A 21,184-nucleotide genomic window follows, 5' to 3' on the forward strand; every position below is an offset into this window, starting at 1 on the left:
AGGTGCCTTGGCTTATACTCGGGTCGGCTTATACACGAGTATATACGGTAGATGGAAAAATATAAAATTAAGGTTTTTGCAAAAAAGGGGGGAAAATGAATCAATAAATGTAAAAAACAACTGATCTTTTAGAGGTTAATGATAATGTGCACTGCTGCAGGGGAACCTGGCAGTAAGGCTGCTTTCACACATCAGTTTTTTGCCGTCAGGCTCAATCCGGTGAATATTGCAAAAAATTGATCGGTCGCAGATTGTGAAAAACTGATGCGACCTTTTTTTGCCGGATCCGACTATTCAGATCCTCCAGCTATTATGGATCCTGGGGGAGAGAGAGAGAAGAATGGGAACAAGCAAAAATCTGAGCATGGTCAGTTTAAAAAAATGGAATCTGTCACCGGATTCCATCATTGGAACCTGCAGAGATCCGCACGCCATCCAACCTTTGCTTGAATGGAAGCCTATGGCGCCGGATCTGTCGCTGTGCGATTTTTCAATGGACACAAAAAGCTTTACTATGTCCGTTTTGTCTGGCCACCGGAAAACCAATTTTCGACCGATTCGGCAAAAAATGGATGAAACATGAGACCATCCATCGCAAATACAAGTCTATGAGAAAAAAACGGATCCGGCTGCAATTTTTGCCGGATCCGTTTTTTTCAAAATTTGCTGGATTGTGCCTGACGGCAAAAAAAACCTGATGCGCGAAAGCAGCCTAAGTGTTCAATTAGCATGTAGTGCCACCGCAGGTGTAATATTACATGGTATCCCAAAACGAATAGACTTTCCAGGTAATACAAAGATGTGCAGCTCCTCCAGAAAGAGGGACGTTCTCTGTAAACACTCTATTTGTAGCTTCAGCTAATGGATGAAGGTCTTGTATGATTTATTCTCAACAAGACCACTCAACAAATAACTAATGTAGATTTGCAGAATCAGACAGTCCTTTAACCACATTGCATTTGAATCTCTAGAATGCAAGCAAAATATTTCTTATGTCATGTAGTTTATATGCTCATACCTGTATATGAAGGTTGTGTTTAACAGCAAATTCGCCCAGCTCATTCAGCAACATTTCACTGCAGGATATTGCAAATCGAGGCGTTATAATGGGCTTTACTCTCTCATACTAAGAAAGGTACAAAGAGTACATTATTAATGTTATCAAATGTAGTAGCACTTTTATTTTGCAACTTGTAACAAATCTACCATATACTTTAAACTTGATATGATAAAAAGATATACATCAAGTGGAAAGTGTGACATGCTAATTATCTATGAGCATGTACGAGGTGTGGGCTGGACTGTTACGTTCCCTGAAGACCAATCGTGTTGTAATGTGTATTATTTCATATTTCTTTTGTATATATATTTTGCCATGTGATGTTTGCCAATGTATTGTGATATGATAATGTATAGTATTGTTAGTGTACAGTATGGTATAGCATAGGGGTAAGACATAGGTTAGCACTTAGGACATAGATAGGATACGATAGTGACTGTATTTAGGCAGCAACATTGTGGTAAGGATAGAGCTAAAATTTGGGACTAGCCCATAGTGGGAGGGGCTTAGTGTTAGGGAAAGTAACTGTTTCTTGTTTGATAGTCTGATAGGGAGAAGTTCAAGTTGAAATAAGATGTGTCTGTGAGCAGTGCTGTCATTGGGGTGAACTATTAAGAAAAGGAGACTAAGAGACAAGGGAGTAGCGTGATCTAGAACTGGCTGTAGATGAGACAGAGTGGCCTTTCACCTTAAAGGGGTCACTGGATATGATGAAATGTCACAAGAAACCCTGAGCTTGCTAAATGCCAAAGGTTATGGACCTAAACAGGACTGAGATCATAGGACTATTGGGGGTCCGGAGCGGTAGATCCAGGGTGCCAGTAGTGCAAGAAATAGGACACAAAACTGCTGAGCAGGTAGAGAGACTTGTTGCTCAGGACTGTGGTGACAAGCTAAGCTGTGACAAAGTAGGGTGAAAAATTATGCTTCACTGGCCCTGGAGTAGACTACACAGTGGAAGGAGTCTATGTGTGTGAAAATGCTTTACACTGTAAGGGAAACACCCATAAGACTTTTTACCCGCTACCCCTTGTACATAACCCTTACCAAGTTACATTTCAGATTAGACTGTTTTTTTAGAACGGAAGTCTCCTTTATTGAACTCTGAAATCTATGGTCCTTTCCAGCCAACACCATCGGCTACAGGTGACCTGCATGGATGCAAGGTCCTCACCTCACCAACACCAACACCTAGCCATGACCCATTCTTTCATGTAGCGCACCAGGGCATGACAGGAGAAGACAAGTGCCTCGATCGCAGCTACCACCCCGTAAGAGAAGAAAGACAAAGGGCACAATTTATCAAGACCAGCATTGTTTTTGAGTGTCTTGATGAAGGGGAATGGTGGGGTCAGGTACTCTTGATACATGAAGTCAGGGATTTTAGCAGACTCCAGGTTGTCACAGCAACCCATCGGTGCCCCACATTCGCATTTTGGGGGAGCTGATGAGTGTTTAGAACAGCATGCTCCCTGGGGCGTGCACTATAAATACCACTGTCACAGATTGAAAGTGGCATTTCACAGGTTAAGAACCACGTGCGGCTGTTAGAGGTAGATGATGGTTGAATAACACAGCCATCATCTGCTGGGAAAGATGCAGTTTTTGAGAATGCATCAAAGTCAGGGAGCCTTCATATGAACTAATTGCACATCATATGTCAGTAAAGGATTAAAGCTTCCATGCCTAAAAAAAAGTTTTTTGTGTGTGTGTCAGACAATACAATTAATATATAGAGTTTTTTGTTCTATGGAGTAAATATACACGTGGTCAAAATTGTTGGTACCCCTTGTTTAATGAGAGAAAAACCCACAATGGTCATAGAAATAACTTGAATCTGACAAAAGTAATAATAGATAAAAGATCTATGAAAATGAACAAATGAAAGTCAGACATTGCTTTTCAACCATGCTACCCCGAAATTTGAAAAAAATAAAACTCATGAAATAGGCCTGGGCAGAAATGATGGTACCCCGAAAATAATGTGACAAAAGGGACATGTTAAATCATGGTGTGTCCACTAACTATCACCAGGTGTCTACAATCTTGGACTCAGTGAGTGGGTCTGTATATAGGGCTACAGAGACTCACTGTGCTGTTTGGTGACATGATGTGTATCACACTCAGCATGGACCAGAGGAAGCGAAGGAAAGAGTTGTCTCATGAGATTAGAAAGAAAATTATAGACAAACATGTTAAAGGTAAAAGTTAAAAGACCATCTCCAAGCAGCTTGATGATCCTGTGACTACAGTTGCACATATTATTCAGAAATTTAAGATCCATGGGACTGTAGCCAACCTCCCTGGAGGAAAATTGATTACAAATCAAAGAGACGGATAATACGAATGGTAACAAAAGAGTCCAGAAAAACTTCTAAACAGATTAAATGTGAAATTCAAGCTCAAGGAGCATCAATGTGAGATCGCACCATCCGTCGTTGTATGAGCCAAAGTGGACTTCATGGGAGACGACCAAGGAGGACACAATTGTTGAAAAAAAATTATACAAAAAGCCAGACTGGAATTTGCCAAACTACATGTTGACAAGCCGCAAAGCTTGTGGGAGAATGTTCGATGGACAGATGAGACGAAAATGGAACTTTTTGGCAAGGCACATCAGCTCTATGTTCACAGATGGAAAAATGGAGCATATCAAGAAAAGTCCCTACTGTGAAAAATGTTGGAGGCTCTGTTATGTTCTGGGGCTGCTTTGCTGCATCTGGCACAGGGTGTCTAGAATCTGTGCAGGGCACAATGAAATCTCAAAACTATCAAGGGATTCTAGAGAGAAATGTGTTTCCCAGTGTCAGAAAGCTTGGTCTCAATCGCAGGTCATGGGTCTTGCAACAGGATAACGACCCAAAACACACAGCTAAAAACACCCAAGAGTGGCTAAGAGGAAAACATTGGACAATTCTGAAGTGGCCTTCTATGAGCCCTGATCTAAATCCTATTGAGCATCTTTGGAAAGGGCTGAAACATGCCGCCTGGAAAAGGCAACCTTGAAACACGAGACAACTGGAGCAGTTTGCTCTTGAAGAGTGGGCCAAAATACATGTCGAGAGGTGCAGAAGTCTCATTCACAGTTACATGAATCGTTTGATTGCAGTGATTGCCTCAAAAGGTTGTGCAACAAAATATTAAGTTAAGGGTACCATAATTTAATAATAATAATCTTTATTTATTTAGCGCCAACATATTCCGCAGAGCTTTACAGTTTAACAGTTTCAAACGCAAGTCATACGTAACAACGTTAACAATACAATAATTAAAGCACAAAAAGATGACCCTACTCGTGAGAGCTTACAATCTAACAATCATTTCTATCCAGGCCTATTTCATGAGTTTTATTTTTTTTAAATTCTGTGGAAGCATTGTTGAAAAGCAATGTCTGACTTTCATTTGTTCATTTTCATAGATTTTTGTATTTATTATTACTTCTGTCAGATTCAAGTTTATGTGACTATTGTGGATTTTTCTGTCATTAAAAGAGGGGTACCAACAATTTTGACCACATGTGTAGATATATAAATATGCAGTTGATTTATTGGTGCTAAATACTGATGCATACAGCCCATAACTATCTTGAATTTAAGCTAGTTAATTTTAGATTTTTACAATTTTGTCTGCTTTTCTTGTTAATATATGCTTTTTGGGGGGTGAGAAGATGCCGTTTCAGTTTTCGCATAAGACAGCCAATAAGCTAGAATCGACCCTGAGAATATCATAGACAGACTTGCTACATATTACTCCCCTTGATAGTTCCCAAAGGTTCCTTGGTATTTACCTTTTCTCCTTTTTCCTGGCTATAGGATCTCTAGAATCCCATGTGTCCATAGAGGGCTTCCTATTGCAGGGAATAGGTGTCAAGTCACATTAGTACCAAAGTGACTGGGATAATGACAAAATTCAACTACAAAATGTAGTCATGGAATAGTCAGGTAAAACCCTTCGTGACATGGTGACTTCATGGCATTTTTTCATTTTTTAATCTCCTTTTTCCAAGAGCCATAACTTTTTAATTTTTTCCATCCACTTATAGGAAGGCTAGTTTTTATGGAGGATGAGAAGAGAATAGATGTATATGTGCAGCGCCCCAGAGACCTGGTCGTTGCAGTACTGACGCTCCGCCACTAAGGGGAGTGATGGTACGTCTGATGGCACTAAAGGAGTTCACCTGACCAGGTATCACAGTCACACATTACACTTCACACTCTGGCCACCAGGGGGAGCAAAGGGTTCTATGTATTAGGCCACTCCTCACAATCTGGTAAAACTGGGGGCTGGATAGGAAGTTAGCCAGAAGCTGACTGGGTTGGAACCAGGCAACATCCTGTGGCAGAGGGTGTTGCAGGGGAAGATTCAGGGGGGTCTCTGTCAGGGGTGGGATCCTGACAGTGACCTAGCGAACAGAACAGAACATTACGGAGCCACGCCTGCACTTGAATGCGGTGGCATCCCAAGAAAGGAAACGAAGCGAGGTTTATTGTGGAGAAGTGAGAAACGAGATCGCAGCAAAAAGGAGATAAAGCCAGTAGGAGTCGTGCCTTAAGATCGTGGCAACATCCTACTGAGGCGCGTAGCCGGTGGCCGGAACTCCGAGGAAGTATTGGGCTCCAAGCATTACTTCAAACAGCGGCAGGACAGTTGATTATAGGTTGGCTGTCTCACCTAAATCACCTAAGTAGACATAGGGGGCAATTGTGGGAGAGGTGCGACGCTAGGGTCCCGGAAGAACTCCAGGCCTACCCATCATACGGGTGCGTCCTAGCCATATCATCTGGGGGACAGAGAAAGAACATCAGAACAGATACAAGTTGTGAGAAGGAACATCAGAAACAGACACAACAGTTGTGAGGACTATCCCGTGGTGCTCAGCAGGGAGGTACTACAACACACAGGCACTAGAAGGTAGGCACTGATTTCCACCTGCAAAGGAAACTCTGGATGTGCCTTCAGACCGGCCGGTCTCAGCCAGCCCTGTTAACAGTACTCTGGACTGTGGATCCCGAAGCCTTCAGTAAAGAGGTAAAGAGACAGCAACCCTGTGTCCTCGTTATTCATCGCGACCTGCACCACGCACCCTCATCACACCTTTCATTGGACGCCCCTTAGCAGGGTCACGGACCGGGTCTAGCCACCGTGACAACCCTAGGACCGAGACTGAGAAGCCCGGTACCGAGTACCCCACGGCCCTGCATCTGGGGGTGCTCCAACTACAACACCAAAAACCCATAAGGAAAAATAAAGCAATCCCTTCATCCTGCATATGGGTTGATGACCTAGTGGTTTATGTGTTCCTATGCATATATGATTACTTTGGTACTGTTCATTCTTTTGTATTGTCAATTTTTTCATGTACGCATAGATTATATGTGGCTTTGCCTTTAGCAACCCTACTTTATGTATCTTCAAATTGGGTTAATAGATAGATTGCATTTGTCTCCTTCTCTGTTCTGTTTTGGAGTGATATGATCCATTACAAAAAGTATTCCCCATATTTTTGTTTTTACATGTTTTTGAAATTATTTGGAGCTTTTTTACATATCAAAAAGTTTATTCCACAATTTTTGGTTATATTGCAAGAACTGTTTTATATTTCCTTATGGATTTTTGGTGCCGTATACAGGGGCGATTTTAGGCAAAGTGGAGCCCTGGGCAAAGTTTAAAGTGAGGCCCTAAATGCTCACATATTGCACCATTACACTTACATTTTGGCTGTATTTACACGCACTGAGTTCAGGCCATTAAACGAGCGTGATAGACAATATTTCTGACAACTCCTTCAGTGTTTTGTTTGCTGGCTCCACTTCATCTCCTCTTCCTCCTGCTGTCAGGGTACCTCAGGGCTCAGTCCTTGGCCCCCTTCTCTTCTCCCTCTACACGGCCCCAATTGGACAGACCATCAGCAGATTTGGCTTTCAGTACCATCTTTATGCTGATGACACACAACTATACATGTCATCCCCTGACCTTACTCCCGCTGTACTACAGACCACCAGTGACTGTCTGTCCACAGTCTCCAACATCATGTCCATTCTCTATCTGAAACTCAACCTCTCCAAAACTGAACTTCTTCTGCTCCTGCCATCTACTAACCTCCCTAAATCTGACATCTCCCTGTCCGTGGGTGGCACCATAATAACACCCCGGCAGCAGGCACGCTGTCTGGGTGTTATGTTTGACACCAATCTCTCCTTCACCTCTCATATACAATCTCTTGCCCACTCTTGCCGCTTACACCTAAAGAACATCTCTAGAATCCGCCCTTTTTTCTCCATGGAAACAACAAAAACCCTCAGTGTCGCCTTGATCCATTCCTGCCTGGACTACTGTAATGCTCTATTAATTGGCCTCCCCGTTACTCGACTTTCCCCTCTCCAGTCTATCCTTAATGCAGCAGCCAGGGTTGTCCATCTAGCTAATCGGTGTTCAGACGTGTCCGCTCTTCGCCAGTCATTACACTGGCTGCCCATTCATTACAGGATACAATTCAAAGTACTTGTTCTCACCCACAAAGCTCTCCACAGTGCGGCACCCCCCGAACACTGCGCTCTGCAAATGACTTTCGACTAAAGGTACCTTCACACGAAGCGACGCTGCAGCGATAGCGACAACGATGCCGATCGCTGCAACGTCGCTGTTTGATCGCTGGAGAGCTGTCACACAGACCGCTCTCCAGCGACCAACGATGCCGAGTTCCCCGGGTAACCAGGGTAAACATCGGGTTGCTAAGCGCAGGGCCGCGCTTAGTAACCCGATGTTTATCCTGGTTACCAGCGTAAAAGTAAAAAAAACAAACAGCACATACTTACATGCGTCCCCCAGCGTCTGCTTCCTGACACTGACTGAGCTCCGGCCCTAACAGCACAGCGGTGACGTCACCGCTCTGCTTTCACTTTCACTTTTAGGGCCGGCGCTCAGTAAGTGTCAGGAAGCAGACGCTGGGGGACGCATGTAAGTATGTGCTGTTTGTTTTTTTACTTTTACGCTGGTAACCAGGGTAAACATCGGGTTACTAAGCGCGGCCCTGCGCTTGGTAACCCGATGTTTACCCTGGTTACCAGTGTAAAACATCGCTGGTATCGTTGCTTTTGCTTTCAAACACAACGATACACGGCGATCGGACGACCAAATAAAGTTCTGGACTTTATTCAGCGACCAGCGACATCACAGCAGGATCCTGATCGCTGCTGCGTGTCAAACGAAACGATATCGCTATCCAGGACGCTGCAACGTCACGGATCGCTAGCGATGTCGTTTCGTGTGAAGGTACCTTAACTTCTGCACTAATCTGTACCTCCCACTCCTGACTCCAAGACTTCTCCCATGCTGTGCCAATCCTCTGGAATGCTCTACCCCAAGATATTAGGAATATCCACAATTTGCATAGCTTTAGGCGCTCCCTAAAAACACATTTGTTTAGAGCGGCCTATCACGTTCCCTAATCAAAGTAATTTTATGTGTAAGTGTGCATGTGTAGCCCATTCACTACTTCCATCTATCCCCCACTCCCTCTAGATGGCTGGACCATCATTATAAATACACACCTGTACCTTGTATCTCCCCCACTTCATTGTAGATTGTAAGCTCTCACGAGCTGGGTCATCTTATTTTGCTTTAATTGTTGTATTGTTAACGTTGTTATTTATGACTGTTATTTGAAACTGTTAAACTGTAAAGCGCTGCGGAATATGTTGGCGCTATATAAATAAAGATTATTATTATTATTTATATTGAAGTCGTTCGACACTTGTTTTCCGGCCTTTTTACATTGGCTGAGGAAGAAGGATAGGAACAGAACAATCACTATTAGATCAATCTGTCCCCATACAGTATCATGTAATGAGCAGCACATCTGCAGTTTTTACCAAGGGATGTGCTGCTGAGAACAATGATTTTTGTTGTGGCATAAACAATCCAATTACTCAATGAATAGGCAGCATTTTGTTTGTTTAGTACAATGCACACCCCACAGTCCTCCATATAGTACAATGCACACCCCCATAGTCCTCCATATAGTACAAGGCATCCCATATAGTCCTCCATATACTACAATGCATCCCCCATAGTCCTCCATATAGTACAATGCACCCCTCATAGAGCTTCATATAATACAATGCACCCCTCATAGCGCTTCAAATAGCACAATCCACCCCATAGTCCTCCATATAGTATCATATAGCCCCACACAGGAGTATAATGCAACCTCCCTCACAGGAGTATAATGCAGCCACCCACAGGAGTATAATGCAGCCCCCACTATAGCTTAATGCAGACCCCAAAAGGATTGTGATACACACCCCACAGGAGTATAATGCAGCCCGCCATAGGAGCAAAATGCAGCCCCCCCACAGGAGTATAATACAGCCCTATAGGATTATAATTCAGCCCCCCCATAGAAATGCAATGCAGCCCCCCATAGGCGTATAATGCAGGCCCCCACATGAGTGTAATGCAGTCCCCCATAGAAGTATAATGCAGCCCCTCACAGGAGTATAATGCATCCCTATAGGAGTATAGTGCAGCCCCCTTAAGAGCATAATGCAGCCCCCATAGGAGTATATTGCAGCCCCCTTAGAAGTATAATGCAGCCCCCCATGGGAGTATAATGTAGCCCCCACAGGAGTATAATGTAGCCCCCTCCCCATAGGAGTATAAGGCAACCCCAAAAGAGTAGAATGCAGCCCCAAAGGAATATAATGTAGCCCCCCCACAGGAGCATAATGCAGATGCCCACAGGAGTACAATGCAGACCCCCAAAGGAGGATAAAGCAGCCCTCCATAGGAGTATAATGCAGCCCCCATAAAGTATAATGCAACCCCATATAATACTGATCTCTCCTCTTTCCTCCACTGCAGCGCATCTCCTCAACTCAGCAGCTCCTCTGCCTGGCACAGCGTTAAAGTGACGCCATTGCGCCCGCTGTGTCAGAGGCAGAGGTGGGATGATGGGATAGGGAGCTTCATGTGATGCTGTCTCCTCCATCATTGCTTTGAACTGTATCGACATCTATGATGCTAATACAGCTGAATATGCAATGTGGGGGGAGGCGCTAGCACCTGACTCACGGTCCGAATAGCGGTGGCGTCGTCTGCCGCTAATATCGGCACGCCATCGCCAGATGCCTAGTCTGCCTGCCCCTAATGCCGGTCCTGGTCGTATATGCACAAATTCTCTTCTCCTCAATAGATGAATCTATTGGTATATGGCATAGAACTCTTTATTATTTTGCAGTGTCGGTTCACTCTCCTACAAGATATGTTTTTTGGGGGACACATTGTAGTTTTGCAAAGCACCATTTATTTTACTATTCAGCTTACTGGAAAACTTAAAAAAAATTCCAAATGCAGTGAAATTGCACAAAAGTGTAATTCCGTAATTGTTTTGGCAGCATTCATTATATGGTAAAAATGACCTGGCAACATGATTCTCCAGGTAAGTTTCATTGTGTTAATACTAAACTTGAATTTCTTTTTATTTAAGTAGCAAAAAAAATTGGAAATTTGTTAAAAGAGAAACAATTAACTTGTCATCACCATGTTATGATATCTGTAATGTTTTCCCCGCCACTTATATGGTGCTTGACCATCTTTTGATCCACTTCTGCTTGCTGAGAATTCTTCAGCTTTGTCGCACTGTCTCGGACTTCCTGGTATCATGAAGCCCAGGACGGTTTTGCATAGGCACGTGGGTGGTCAATTGCATCACGACATGTGCCTTGATTTTCTTTGCGCATGTGTTGACCTTTCTGGGCTTCATAACACCCATAGGTGTTAGGCTGTGTGCACATGATGAGTTTTGGATGCGTCTTTGCTGTGTTTTTTTTTCTGCGCAGAAATGGTCCAAAAACGCAAAGGAATCCTTATGCAAGGTAATTCAACGACAATCTTGAAGTGTGGAGCACATAATCAGTAAATTTCCGTGAGTATTTGCAGTGCATTTTTTTTCTGCAGCATATCAATTCTTTTTGCATTTCTGCAGCATTTTTCACCCATTGACTTTAATTGACTCAGTCAAATCCGCAGCAAAAACGCAGGTATAAAAATGTTTGCAGATTTGCTGAGTTTTTGTTTTGTGTTTTACCGTCTTTCTATGGTGTTTCCCATGCTGTCATCTGTGTGACAGTGTGAGAAACACCGGCACGGTGGTTCTTATCGGCGGTAACGGTAGGACCGTCGGTCAGAGAACTACGCGGTAATGCTGTCAGATGTCAGCGTGACCCCACAGCTGTGACTGTCACCCGCGGTAACATTACCGCTGGTACTGTTGGTCAGAGCGCTGCAGGATCATGCTGTCAGATGTCAGCGTGATCCAGCAGCTGTGACTGTGACCCGAGGGTGGGCTGTTGAGACTACTGCTTCCATCAGGCTATGTCTGCTGTCACTGATAAGTGACAGCAGGTGCCACTGATGGGAGATGTAGTATCATCTGCCGGCACCTGTGCTCACAGTTAAAAAAAAAAAAAAAAAAGTAAAATTACATACACATTCAAATAAAAGTAAAAAAAACATTACACTAACCTAACACCAAATCCCCGATGCCTCAGTATTAGTGATGAGCGAGTATAATCGCTGCTCCAGTTTTCCTGAGCACGCTCGGGTGATCTCCAAGTATTTGTTAGTGTTCAGAGATTTTGTTTTCCTTGCCGCAGCTAGATGATTTGCGACTACTAGACAGCTTGATTACATGTGGGGATTCCCTAGCAACCAGGCCACCCCCACATATACTTAGGCTGGCTAATAGCTGTAAATTAAGCAGCTGAATCAAGAAAAACTAAATCTCCGAACATTAAAAAGTACTCGAAGACCACCTGAGCGTGCTAGGGAAAACTCGAGCAACGAGTATACTCGCTCATCACTATTTAGTATCCTAGAAATAATGTAAAATAATGAACCAACATATACTCACCTGTCCACCGTAGTCCAGGTAATCCCAAGTGTCCCACGGATTTCTCATGTGTAGAACAGTCACATCGGGAGATGTCACCGTTCTACCCGGCCACCGGCAATACACTGACAGGAGGTAATAGCTCCCGCAGTGTATCACTGAGCTGCCGTGAGAGTTCACTGGAGTTCATCAGCTCCGGTGCTCTCACTTATGGCACTGCTGTGTGAGAACTTTCCTGTGCAGCAGTGGTACCATAAGGGAGATCACCGGAGCTGATCAGCTGATGAACTCCACTGAACTCTCTCACGGCAGCTCAGTGATACACTGCGGGAGCGATTACCTCCTGTCAGTGTATCGCCGGCTGTCTTTGAGAGCAGTCACATCACTGATGTGACTGCTTTCTAAGTCATCAGGATCATCGTGGGACATTATGGATTATCTTCTTTGCAGACAGGTGAGGAATATTGTGATTTATTATTTTATTTTTGTTGCAGAAAACGTTGGCTTTAGTGAATTAGGCGTTCGGTAAGTATTGTTTAATTAAGATTGTTAAAGGAGTCTGTGTCCTTATTTCAAATAAAGTACTTTAGTCTGGGTGTCTGTTTTTATACAATAACATTATGGGGTTACTAATAGATAGGTGTCTTATAGACGCCTTTACATTACTATCATGTGGGCTTGATGTCACCTGACAATAAAAAGGTGACATCAACCCCACAAATATGAACCCCACTTGCCACCGCTACAGGGCAAGTTGGAAAAGCAAGGCTAAGTGCAGGATTTGGCGCATTTTATAGATGCACCTTTTCTGGGGTGGCTGAAAGCTTATGTTTTTAGTCTGGGAGGGGCCAATATTCAGGGCCCCTTCCTAAGCTATTAATATCAGCCCGCAGCTGTTTGCCTAGCCTTTGCTGGTTACATTTTATAGGGGGACCCAATGTTAATTTTTTTCTGGGGTCCCCTTGTAAACTAGTAAAGTCTAGGCCAGTAAACCAGTAAAGTCTAAGCAAACTGCTGCGAGCTGATATTAGTAGCCTGGGGACCTTTATGGCTATTGGCTCCTTCGCAGACTACTTACATCAGCCCTCAGCCATTGGCTTTCCCTCTGCTGGCTATTAAAATTACGCGAGAGCCCACACAATTTTTTTTCATTTTTTTTCTTCAAAATTAACAGTTTCTGTCTGGTTACAGCCTATGTACACTCCTGTTGTTAACGCTCCTATGTAGGCTGTAGACAATGTGTGTGTAGGTTTGTGTGTGTTTGTGTGTATGTGTTTAATTATCGGCTTGATTATGTCAAGTAAAAAATAATAACTTCTAGTAATTATGGTATAGGTCATATACTTACGTTTTTCTCTTTTAGAACCTCAACAAACCTGTGAAAACACAATATAAAGACCTGCAATTTTCCATCTGACTAGTAAATATTAACAAGAAATGAAACCTGATGAAGGTATGAATAATTCTATTGAAAACATATATAAAATACTGACCTAAAGTATCTAAGGCTAATTATATAAGATATAGAAAGTCTGTCATAGGATCTTCAACTGGAATTGTATAGGATTTGACATAAGGATTTGCTAAAACCAGTGCCACCCATGTTTATGGTCAGTGTTTGATAATGCAGCTCAGGAGAACATGGTTTAGCTGTCATACTTACCGTTCTATTTAATTATATAGAGATTTATTACACTAAAAGGAATCTGTTACCAGGCTTTTGCTATCTGATCTGAGAGCAGCATAATGTAGGAAAAGAGACCCTGATTCCAACAACGTATCACTTAGTTTCCTGGGTACAGCAGCTGTGACACAATAAGAATTTTTAGATGAAGCTTGTAGCAGAGCTCATGAAGCTAACCCCGCCCACATCTGGTTCTCTATGTACATTGTCTACTGATAGTAAACTGCTTATCAGACGGGCACGTGGTCTTTCTAGCAGTCATATGAGCTGTAGTCTTGGCAGTGATGATCTCCAGGTGAAAAAACCTTTATTGTAAGTGAACAACGGCACACAGCCCCTACATCCTGCTGTGTTCAGAATACATGGTAAAAACTCGCTGGCAGATTCCCTTTAAAAGAGAGTCTGTCAGAACAGAATGATTGTTCAAAGCATGTACAGGCACTCGGTGCACCCCTGGCAAGGCAAAACATGATATAAATAAATGGAGGATTTTAAAAAAAAAACAAAAAAACAACCTTATATTGTAAACAACCTCACTGCTCACTACCTACCATCTGGTCCTCCTTCTCTGTGCTGTCACATGTCGCATCTTCACTGGAGGCTCGGACTCTGGCTATGACCAGGACTCGTACATCCTTGCGTGCCATATTATTACTTCATAACATTACGTCATACGTTGCACAGTTTATGCAATAATCTCCAGGGCCTGGTTTATAGCCGGAAGTAACAGCCTAGAGTGATGATACCTGAGATGCAGAACATGATGGTGGAAACAAGAGACGCAGAGGACTGGATGGCGGGTAGTAAGCAGCATTGGCTGCCAGACAGGTGAGCAGTGAGATATTTGAGGGTCTTTTTCTTACAACCTTTTGCTGACACATTAAGGGTCAGCAACATGGAGGGAGATTAGCAATCAATTTGCTGAATTTGCACACTGTGAATTCTAAAAAGAAAATCTCTATTCTAAATACTAAGGATATTTGTAAAATTCGACTTCAATTCAGTTCAACTAAATTCTCCAATTTGTAGCCCACATCTTTGGAATCATATGGTGGATTTAAAACAAAAAGGAAAAAAAAGAAGAAATACAGTTGAGTAGTGGTAGTACTGTAGAATAAGACCAAAAACTTGTCACGTTTCACTGGTTGAAACGTTCTCTTTAAAATAACACCCTATATGATTAGCTGTAGTTGTCTTAATTTTAGATATTGATGCTCTAATGACTTTTTTGTGAAGCACCTCCCCTAAATCTTGGGGTATACCCGTAAGCACTTTGAAAAGAAGTATTGATATAGTACCTTTCTGTTTCCCTAATAGAGTCTTCAGTAGTTTCACAATACTTTTCATATGTATCATTACGATCCATGCAAACTTTTCCAATAAATGCTCTTTGACCATACCGACCTATGGAAACATAGAGAAACAGTAATTGTCAGCTATTAATACAGAGATTGTTTCTTGAAAACAACTTGTGTTCTTGTTGAGATAAATATGGCTAATAGAAGGACCTCTCCATACTCACATAGCTCTTTGCATGATGATAGGGTCAGGTATTGCAAAATGCGACTGTGAGCTTCCAAGGTCTACTACATTCCCATTGGACTAGTGACCACCACAGTTCTTTTCCTGAATATTTCAATCATTGTGATTTACTAGGACCTGATCACCAGCTAGTTACTAATGATTACACTAGGAATCATTTAGTGGTTAGTAAATTTTGACTAGTAAATGCCTGTACCTTTGGCTTCCACAAACCAAAACCTAAATCTTAAGTGACCTACAGTTACAGATGATGGAATAAATCCACTACAAACCAATCTTCTAGCAAATGTCATGAAATTTTCAGATTTCTTCAGTCATAAAACATGCTCATACAATGTCAGGTGTGAGTGTTTGGGCTTCCTCAAAATGGAATGCAGCTATTACATCACATGGTATAGTGCAGCCAATCAGGTGGGATGCCAACAGGCACTATAAAAAAGGAGGGCGAGGAATGCAGTGACCATTTCAGGCCTTCATGGCCTAAGGGTAGAAGGTCAAGGCACATCATTATTCATTAGAGATAGTGGCAGAAATACCTAAATCAGAGTGTAGTATACTACTCGCTGAAGAACTTAGAAGATGGGGGAGTTAGTCTCAATTCGTAAATACCCCATTAACTTTAGTGATATGGAGGTGCTAGACCTGCAGAGTCAATGTGACAGTGAAGTGACTGATCTGTGATATGTTGCAGAAGAGTACCTAAATAACACCATTTAATTTTCATTCTTGACATACTAAGGACAAGGAGGGCAATATAAGTAGCCTCAGTCCTAATGTTCAACTGAAAAAGATCACTGAATCCAAAGCTTGTCTGCCTGGTAAGATAAGCTTCCTGGTTTGTTAGGTGTCTTTTTGCATTTCTCTTTGTAAAGCATATTTTATTTTTTAATAGACAGAAAGGGAGCGCCCAACATAACACAAATTTAAATGTAACTGTCTACCTCACAAAGTATGTGTGTTTTAAAAAACTTTTACATTATGTGCATACCAACTGTAAGAGTCATGTCGGTCTGGTAGTCGGGGGCAGGTATATCTCACCCAGGTACTTGTCCTATGTGAATTAGGCCGCTCAGTATCTTCAGGATACTCAGGGGTTAATAAGTGTAGGAATAAAGGATGACCAGCTGGGGGTTTTCAGCGTCAGCCTGGGGCACACAGAATGCCTGTCTGTGTGAGACAAACGTGAGTGAGAGCTGTGCTCATGATCTGTGTAATGTTAGCTGGGAGGGAGAAGCCCCCCCAGTTGTTAGATAGCAAACGTATTTGTTTAGTTAGCGCCGGACAGGCTAGGATTTATTTTTATGTTTTGTTTTTTCTATTTGCTTTCACTTTAATAAACCTGACCTGAGGTCAGTCAACTTGGAAACCTGCTGTCGCCTCAGAATTCAATGCGCAAACCACGTGACCTTTGACCCCAGCAAAGGCGATCCCAGAGTGTTTTGTCACACAACCTAGCTTTTCTTAGCATGGCCATGACCACTTAGCATGAGGAGTAATTTAAATTTTTGTTTTTAAGTTTAATGTTTTACATGGCTATATTACTAATCCATTTTAGCACCATACAGCCAACGACAAAACCACGTGATGTTGCTGCATGTTACTTTCTGGTCAGGTACTTACTCAGCATGTTTTAATTTTTGCAGACCTGTTTTACTAGTCCAATTTTGGCAACTGCACGCCCCACAACTATACTGTGGGCTGTTGCTGTATTTAGAAGCAGTGTACCTACCCGGCATTTGTTATTAAATCATCCTTTTTGGCCATGGAGATTTAACTTATAAAATATCTAAAAAGAAATTACAGTGGCTTGTGAATGTATTCACTCCTTGGCTTTTTACCTACTGTAGTTTGTTACATTACAACCTGTGTTAAATATTTTTGTAATCCAATTTTTGTGTGATGCATCAGCACTAAATAGTCTAAGTTAGTGAAGTGAGAAAAATATAGGCATAAATTAAATTTATAAATTTATGGGATCAAATAACGAAAAATTGGCATGTGCATATGTATAAACATCTTTTGATATGAAGCCCCTACAAATTTCTGGTGCAAGCAATTAAATTCATAAGTCAAGTACTTAGTGAAAGGAAGTCCACCTGTGTGCAATCTAAGTGTCAATGGTTTGTCAGTATATACACACCTTTTCTTAAAGGCCACAGAGGCTGCAACAACATTAATCTTCAAACAAGTCAGGGACAAAGTTGTTGAGAAGTACAATTCAGGGTTGAGTTATAAAAAAACAAAAAACAACACAATCTCTGAAGATCCCTCAGAGCACCATCAAAATAGATGTGACCTTTATGGAAGAGTGGTCAGAAAAAAGCCTTTACTTTTGAGTTTGCCAAAAGGAGGAAAGTGCTGTGGTCAGATGAGACCAAAATTGAACTTTTTGGACACGAAGGTAAACACTATGTCTGGTGCCAAACAAACACCCCAAGAACACCCTCCCCACAGTGAAACATAGCTGTGTCAGCATTAGGCTGAGGAGATGTTTTTCGGCAGCAGGGACATGGACAATGGTCCGAGTCAAGGGGAACATGGTTGGTGGGAAATACAGGGAAATTCTGGAGCAAAACCCATTTCAGTCTTTCAGTGATTTGAGACTAGGATGGAGGTTCACCTTCCAACAAGACAATGATCCAAAGCATACTGCTAAAGCAACACTCAAGTGTTATAAGGGGAAATGTGTAAATGTTTTGGAGAGGCCTCGTCAAAGCCCAGACCTTAATTCAATTGAGATTGAGAATCTGTAGTCAGACTTGAAGATTCCTGTTCACCAGAGGAAACCATCTAACTTGAAGGAGCTGGAACAGTTTTGCCTTGAGGAATTGGCAAAAATTTCAGTGACAAGATGTGGAAAGCTAATAGAGACTTATCCAAAGCAAATTGCAGCTGTAATTGCAGCAAAAGGAGGCTCTACAAAGAACTAGACTTTAGGGGGTGAATAGTTATGCACACTTAAGTTTTCAATTATTTTGTCAAATTTGTTATTTGCTTCACAATAAAAAGAAAACCAAATGTTCACAGTTATAGGCATGTTTTTTATATGAACTGATGCACACCCTAAAAAAAAAGTGATATTCCAGGTTGCGAGATAGCAAAACACGGAAAATGTTAAGGGTATGAATACTTTCACAAGCTACTGTACACTAAATCAAGACATTTAAAGAAGCACTCCCATCAAAATTTTTATCCTATTTATATATTGACATCAATTTTCTCTGCGCAAGTAATGAGTCGAAGAGGGGAATGATAAGTGCAGTGACACGTGATTTCCTGTTTCTACATAGAGCAGAGAAAAGAGAAGAATCAGCTGGGTAAAAAGGCAAAATGAGTAATTGTCAGTATACTGTGCTATATAATATGATGACCGTAAATTTTAAAGGATAGAAACTCTGATGGGAGTGCTTCTTTAATAATACTACATTATTCACATTCAACTAACAGACAATTGCTTCTATATATTATACCAAAACATACCCTGTAATAATGACATATGACATATACCATGCCCAGTCTAATTCCCATGCAGTTGTACTAATATTTTATTTTCTGCTTAGTAAACATTTGAGAAATTTTATACAAGTTATATACTGCCTATGGCATTTACTAGGTCCTGTGACATCATGAAATGGCAAGGCCTACTAGATGCCAGTGATGCCGAGCCAAGAATGCTTAAAGGGAACCTGTCGACCCCAAAATCGATGGTGAGGTAAGCTCACCGTCATCAGGGGCTTATCTACAGCATTATGGAATGCTGTAGATAAGCCCCCGATGTTACCTGAAAGAGGAGAAAAAGAGGTTAGATTATACTCACCCAGGGGCGGTCCCCTATCTTCATTCCATGACGTCCTCTTCTGGTCCACGCCGCGGCTCCGGCGCAGGCGTACTTTGTCTGCCCTGTTGAGGGCAGAGCAAAGTACTGCAGTGCGCAGGTGCCGGGCCTCTCTGACCTTTCCGGCGCCTGCGCACTTCAGTACTTTGCTCTGCCCTCAACAGGGCAGACAAAGTACGCCTGCGCCTGCACCAGAGCCGTGGCGTGAAGACCAGAAGAGGATGTCATGGAATGAAGATGGGAAGAGCTGTACCGGACCTGAGATACCCATCGTACCGGGACCGCCCCTGGGTGAGTATAATCTAACGTCTTTTTCTCATCTTTTAGGTAACATCGGCAGCTTATCTACAGCATTACAGAATGCTGTAGATAAGCTCCTGATGACGGTGAGCTTACCTCACCATCGATTTTGGGGGTGACAGATTCCCTTTAAAATGAAGATTTCTCTGGTCTAGCTGCTATAGGAGATCTGATCTGGATGCCAAACTTTTTCCTCAACTCAACATGAATTTTTATCTCTTTTCATGGTTTGCCTAGATGTAGCTATCAAATATAAATGTGAAGATATCACTCTACCAGAAGACTAATAATGACCATGCTTGAATTTGATCCACCAATCCCAAATATTGCTAGTCATATCCACTGTTCAAGCCTGAAGAAGGGCTTTATTATCTGAAACTTGAAGCATTGCCTAAATAAAATGTGCATCACCAATGGTGATTTCATTTTCAATCCGCCTGCCCAGGGTACTATTCTATTTTCTACAAGAAAAGTGAGGTTTACACTTCTGAAGAGTGATTTCAAACAATCATGAAACTTGGTCCACGGATGGACCATGATGCATGGACTGGACACGGGTTTCCTGACCTGAGCATGACAGTCTCATTTATGCCTGTGAGACTGTCAAGTTTGGGTTAGCAGACTCAAACTTGACAGCTCTCATAGATCATTTTGGTACAAGTTTTATTTAGTTTCACTTGTTCTATTTGTAGGATTCAATAATCTGATGCTTTTGACAATTGAAGGAAAGTGCATGCAATTTCATGAAAATTCATGCCTATTGTGCATTTAAAGATGGCAGAATTGTGTGTTTTTCTTGACCAACTTCTATGCCATAACTGAAAATGAATGCAGAAAAAAATATGGATCTAAGTGCAAAACATCAGCATTTCTATAGTAAAAAAAAGGCAAAAAATTTGGTTTCAAAAATGCATCAATAACAGCAAAATGCATAAAAAAAGAAACAGAGAAAGTAATTAGGGCAGATTGCTATTTTGTATTTTGATGCTGCCACCTGTGGAAAACGTGTGTGTGTGTGTGTGGGGGGGGGGAGTATGCAGCATTTTAACATGAATGAACCTTGCCTAATCCCACATACAGATATATTTGAAGAATGTGTCTGTTTGCTTGGTGTTTTCAAGCGAAGAACACATACCCATTATAATCTATACATCAAAAGGAGAAAAAGTATCCGCCTAGTTTAATGGCAATGCTCCAAAATAATATAAACATCCAAAAAGGCAACAAAAAGCAATATGGCCATAAAATAACAAGATTTTATTGAAGTACATATAAATACAAAAAAATGTTAAAAATGTATAATAACAGTATGGGGGTAGAAACTATACAAAAATGGTTACCACCAAGAGGTAAGATATGATATAGATATAGAATTGTACATTACTCAAGTAACATGTTTGTGCGCACAGTATACCAAAAAAAATAAATATATGTAGTATAATTATGGTATGGTTATATAAAGCAAAGATGCAAGGCATGTAATGCGCATGAAGAGAAACAATAACATGAGAAAAAAATAGGCTTGCTAATTATAGTGCCAAAACAACTGTTTATGAACAGACGTGTGGAAGAGAACTATGCTTATGTGGATGAATGTTAATAGAAAATGCAGGCCTATATTGCAATGCATATGGTGCCAGGACCTATAACATTTACGCCTATTTCTATATAAAAACCAAGTGGTTTTACCAAAACGGAATATATAACTAGTTGGAAGAGGTGGCGGTTATAGCCTACCGGTAGCCAGATTCCACAAGCATTAGAAATTATAGCATGGCTGATATAGAGCAGCGGCCTGGATTATTACCTCGTGGTGGTGACAGCAACCCGACGCGCGTTTCGCGTGATGCTTCGTCCGGGGAAAGTGCAGCA

The 21,184-nt window shown here is 41.8% G+C and overlaps 1 protein-coding gene across 2 annotated transcripts in view; it reads right to left on the bottom strand.

Moving 5' to 3' along the window:
• GDA (guanine deaminase) overlaps positions 1 to 21,184 on the bottom strand; it is a 216,219-nt gene that overhangs the window by 30,876 nt on the left and 164,159 nt on the right. For both annotated transcript variants that reach the window (XM_077249047.1, XM_077249048.1), the window contains 3 exons: positions 14,934 to 15,039; positions 13,300 to 13,327; positions 1,019 to 1,126 (listed from right to left, as the gene is read on the bottom strand). In XM_077249047.1, coding sequence (XP_077105162.1) covers positions 1,019 to 1,126; positions 13,300 to 13,327; positions 14,934 to 15,039 — 242 coding nt within the window. The remainder of the gene's footprint in view (positions 1 to 1,018; positions 1,127 to 13,299; positions 13,328 to 14,933; positions 15,040 to 21,184) is intronic.

The sequence above is a fragment of the Ranitomeya variabilis genome, chromosome 1 (assembly GCF_051348905.1).
Source record: "Ranitomeya variabilis isolate aRanVar5 chromosome 1, aRanVar5.hap1, whole genome shotgun sequence".
Taxonomy (NCBI): Eukaryota; Metazoa; Chordata; class Amphibia; order Anura; family Dendrobatidae; genus Ranitomeya; species Ranitomeya variabilis.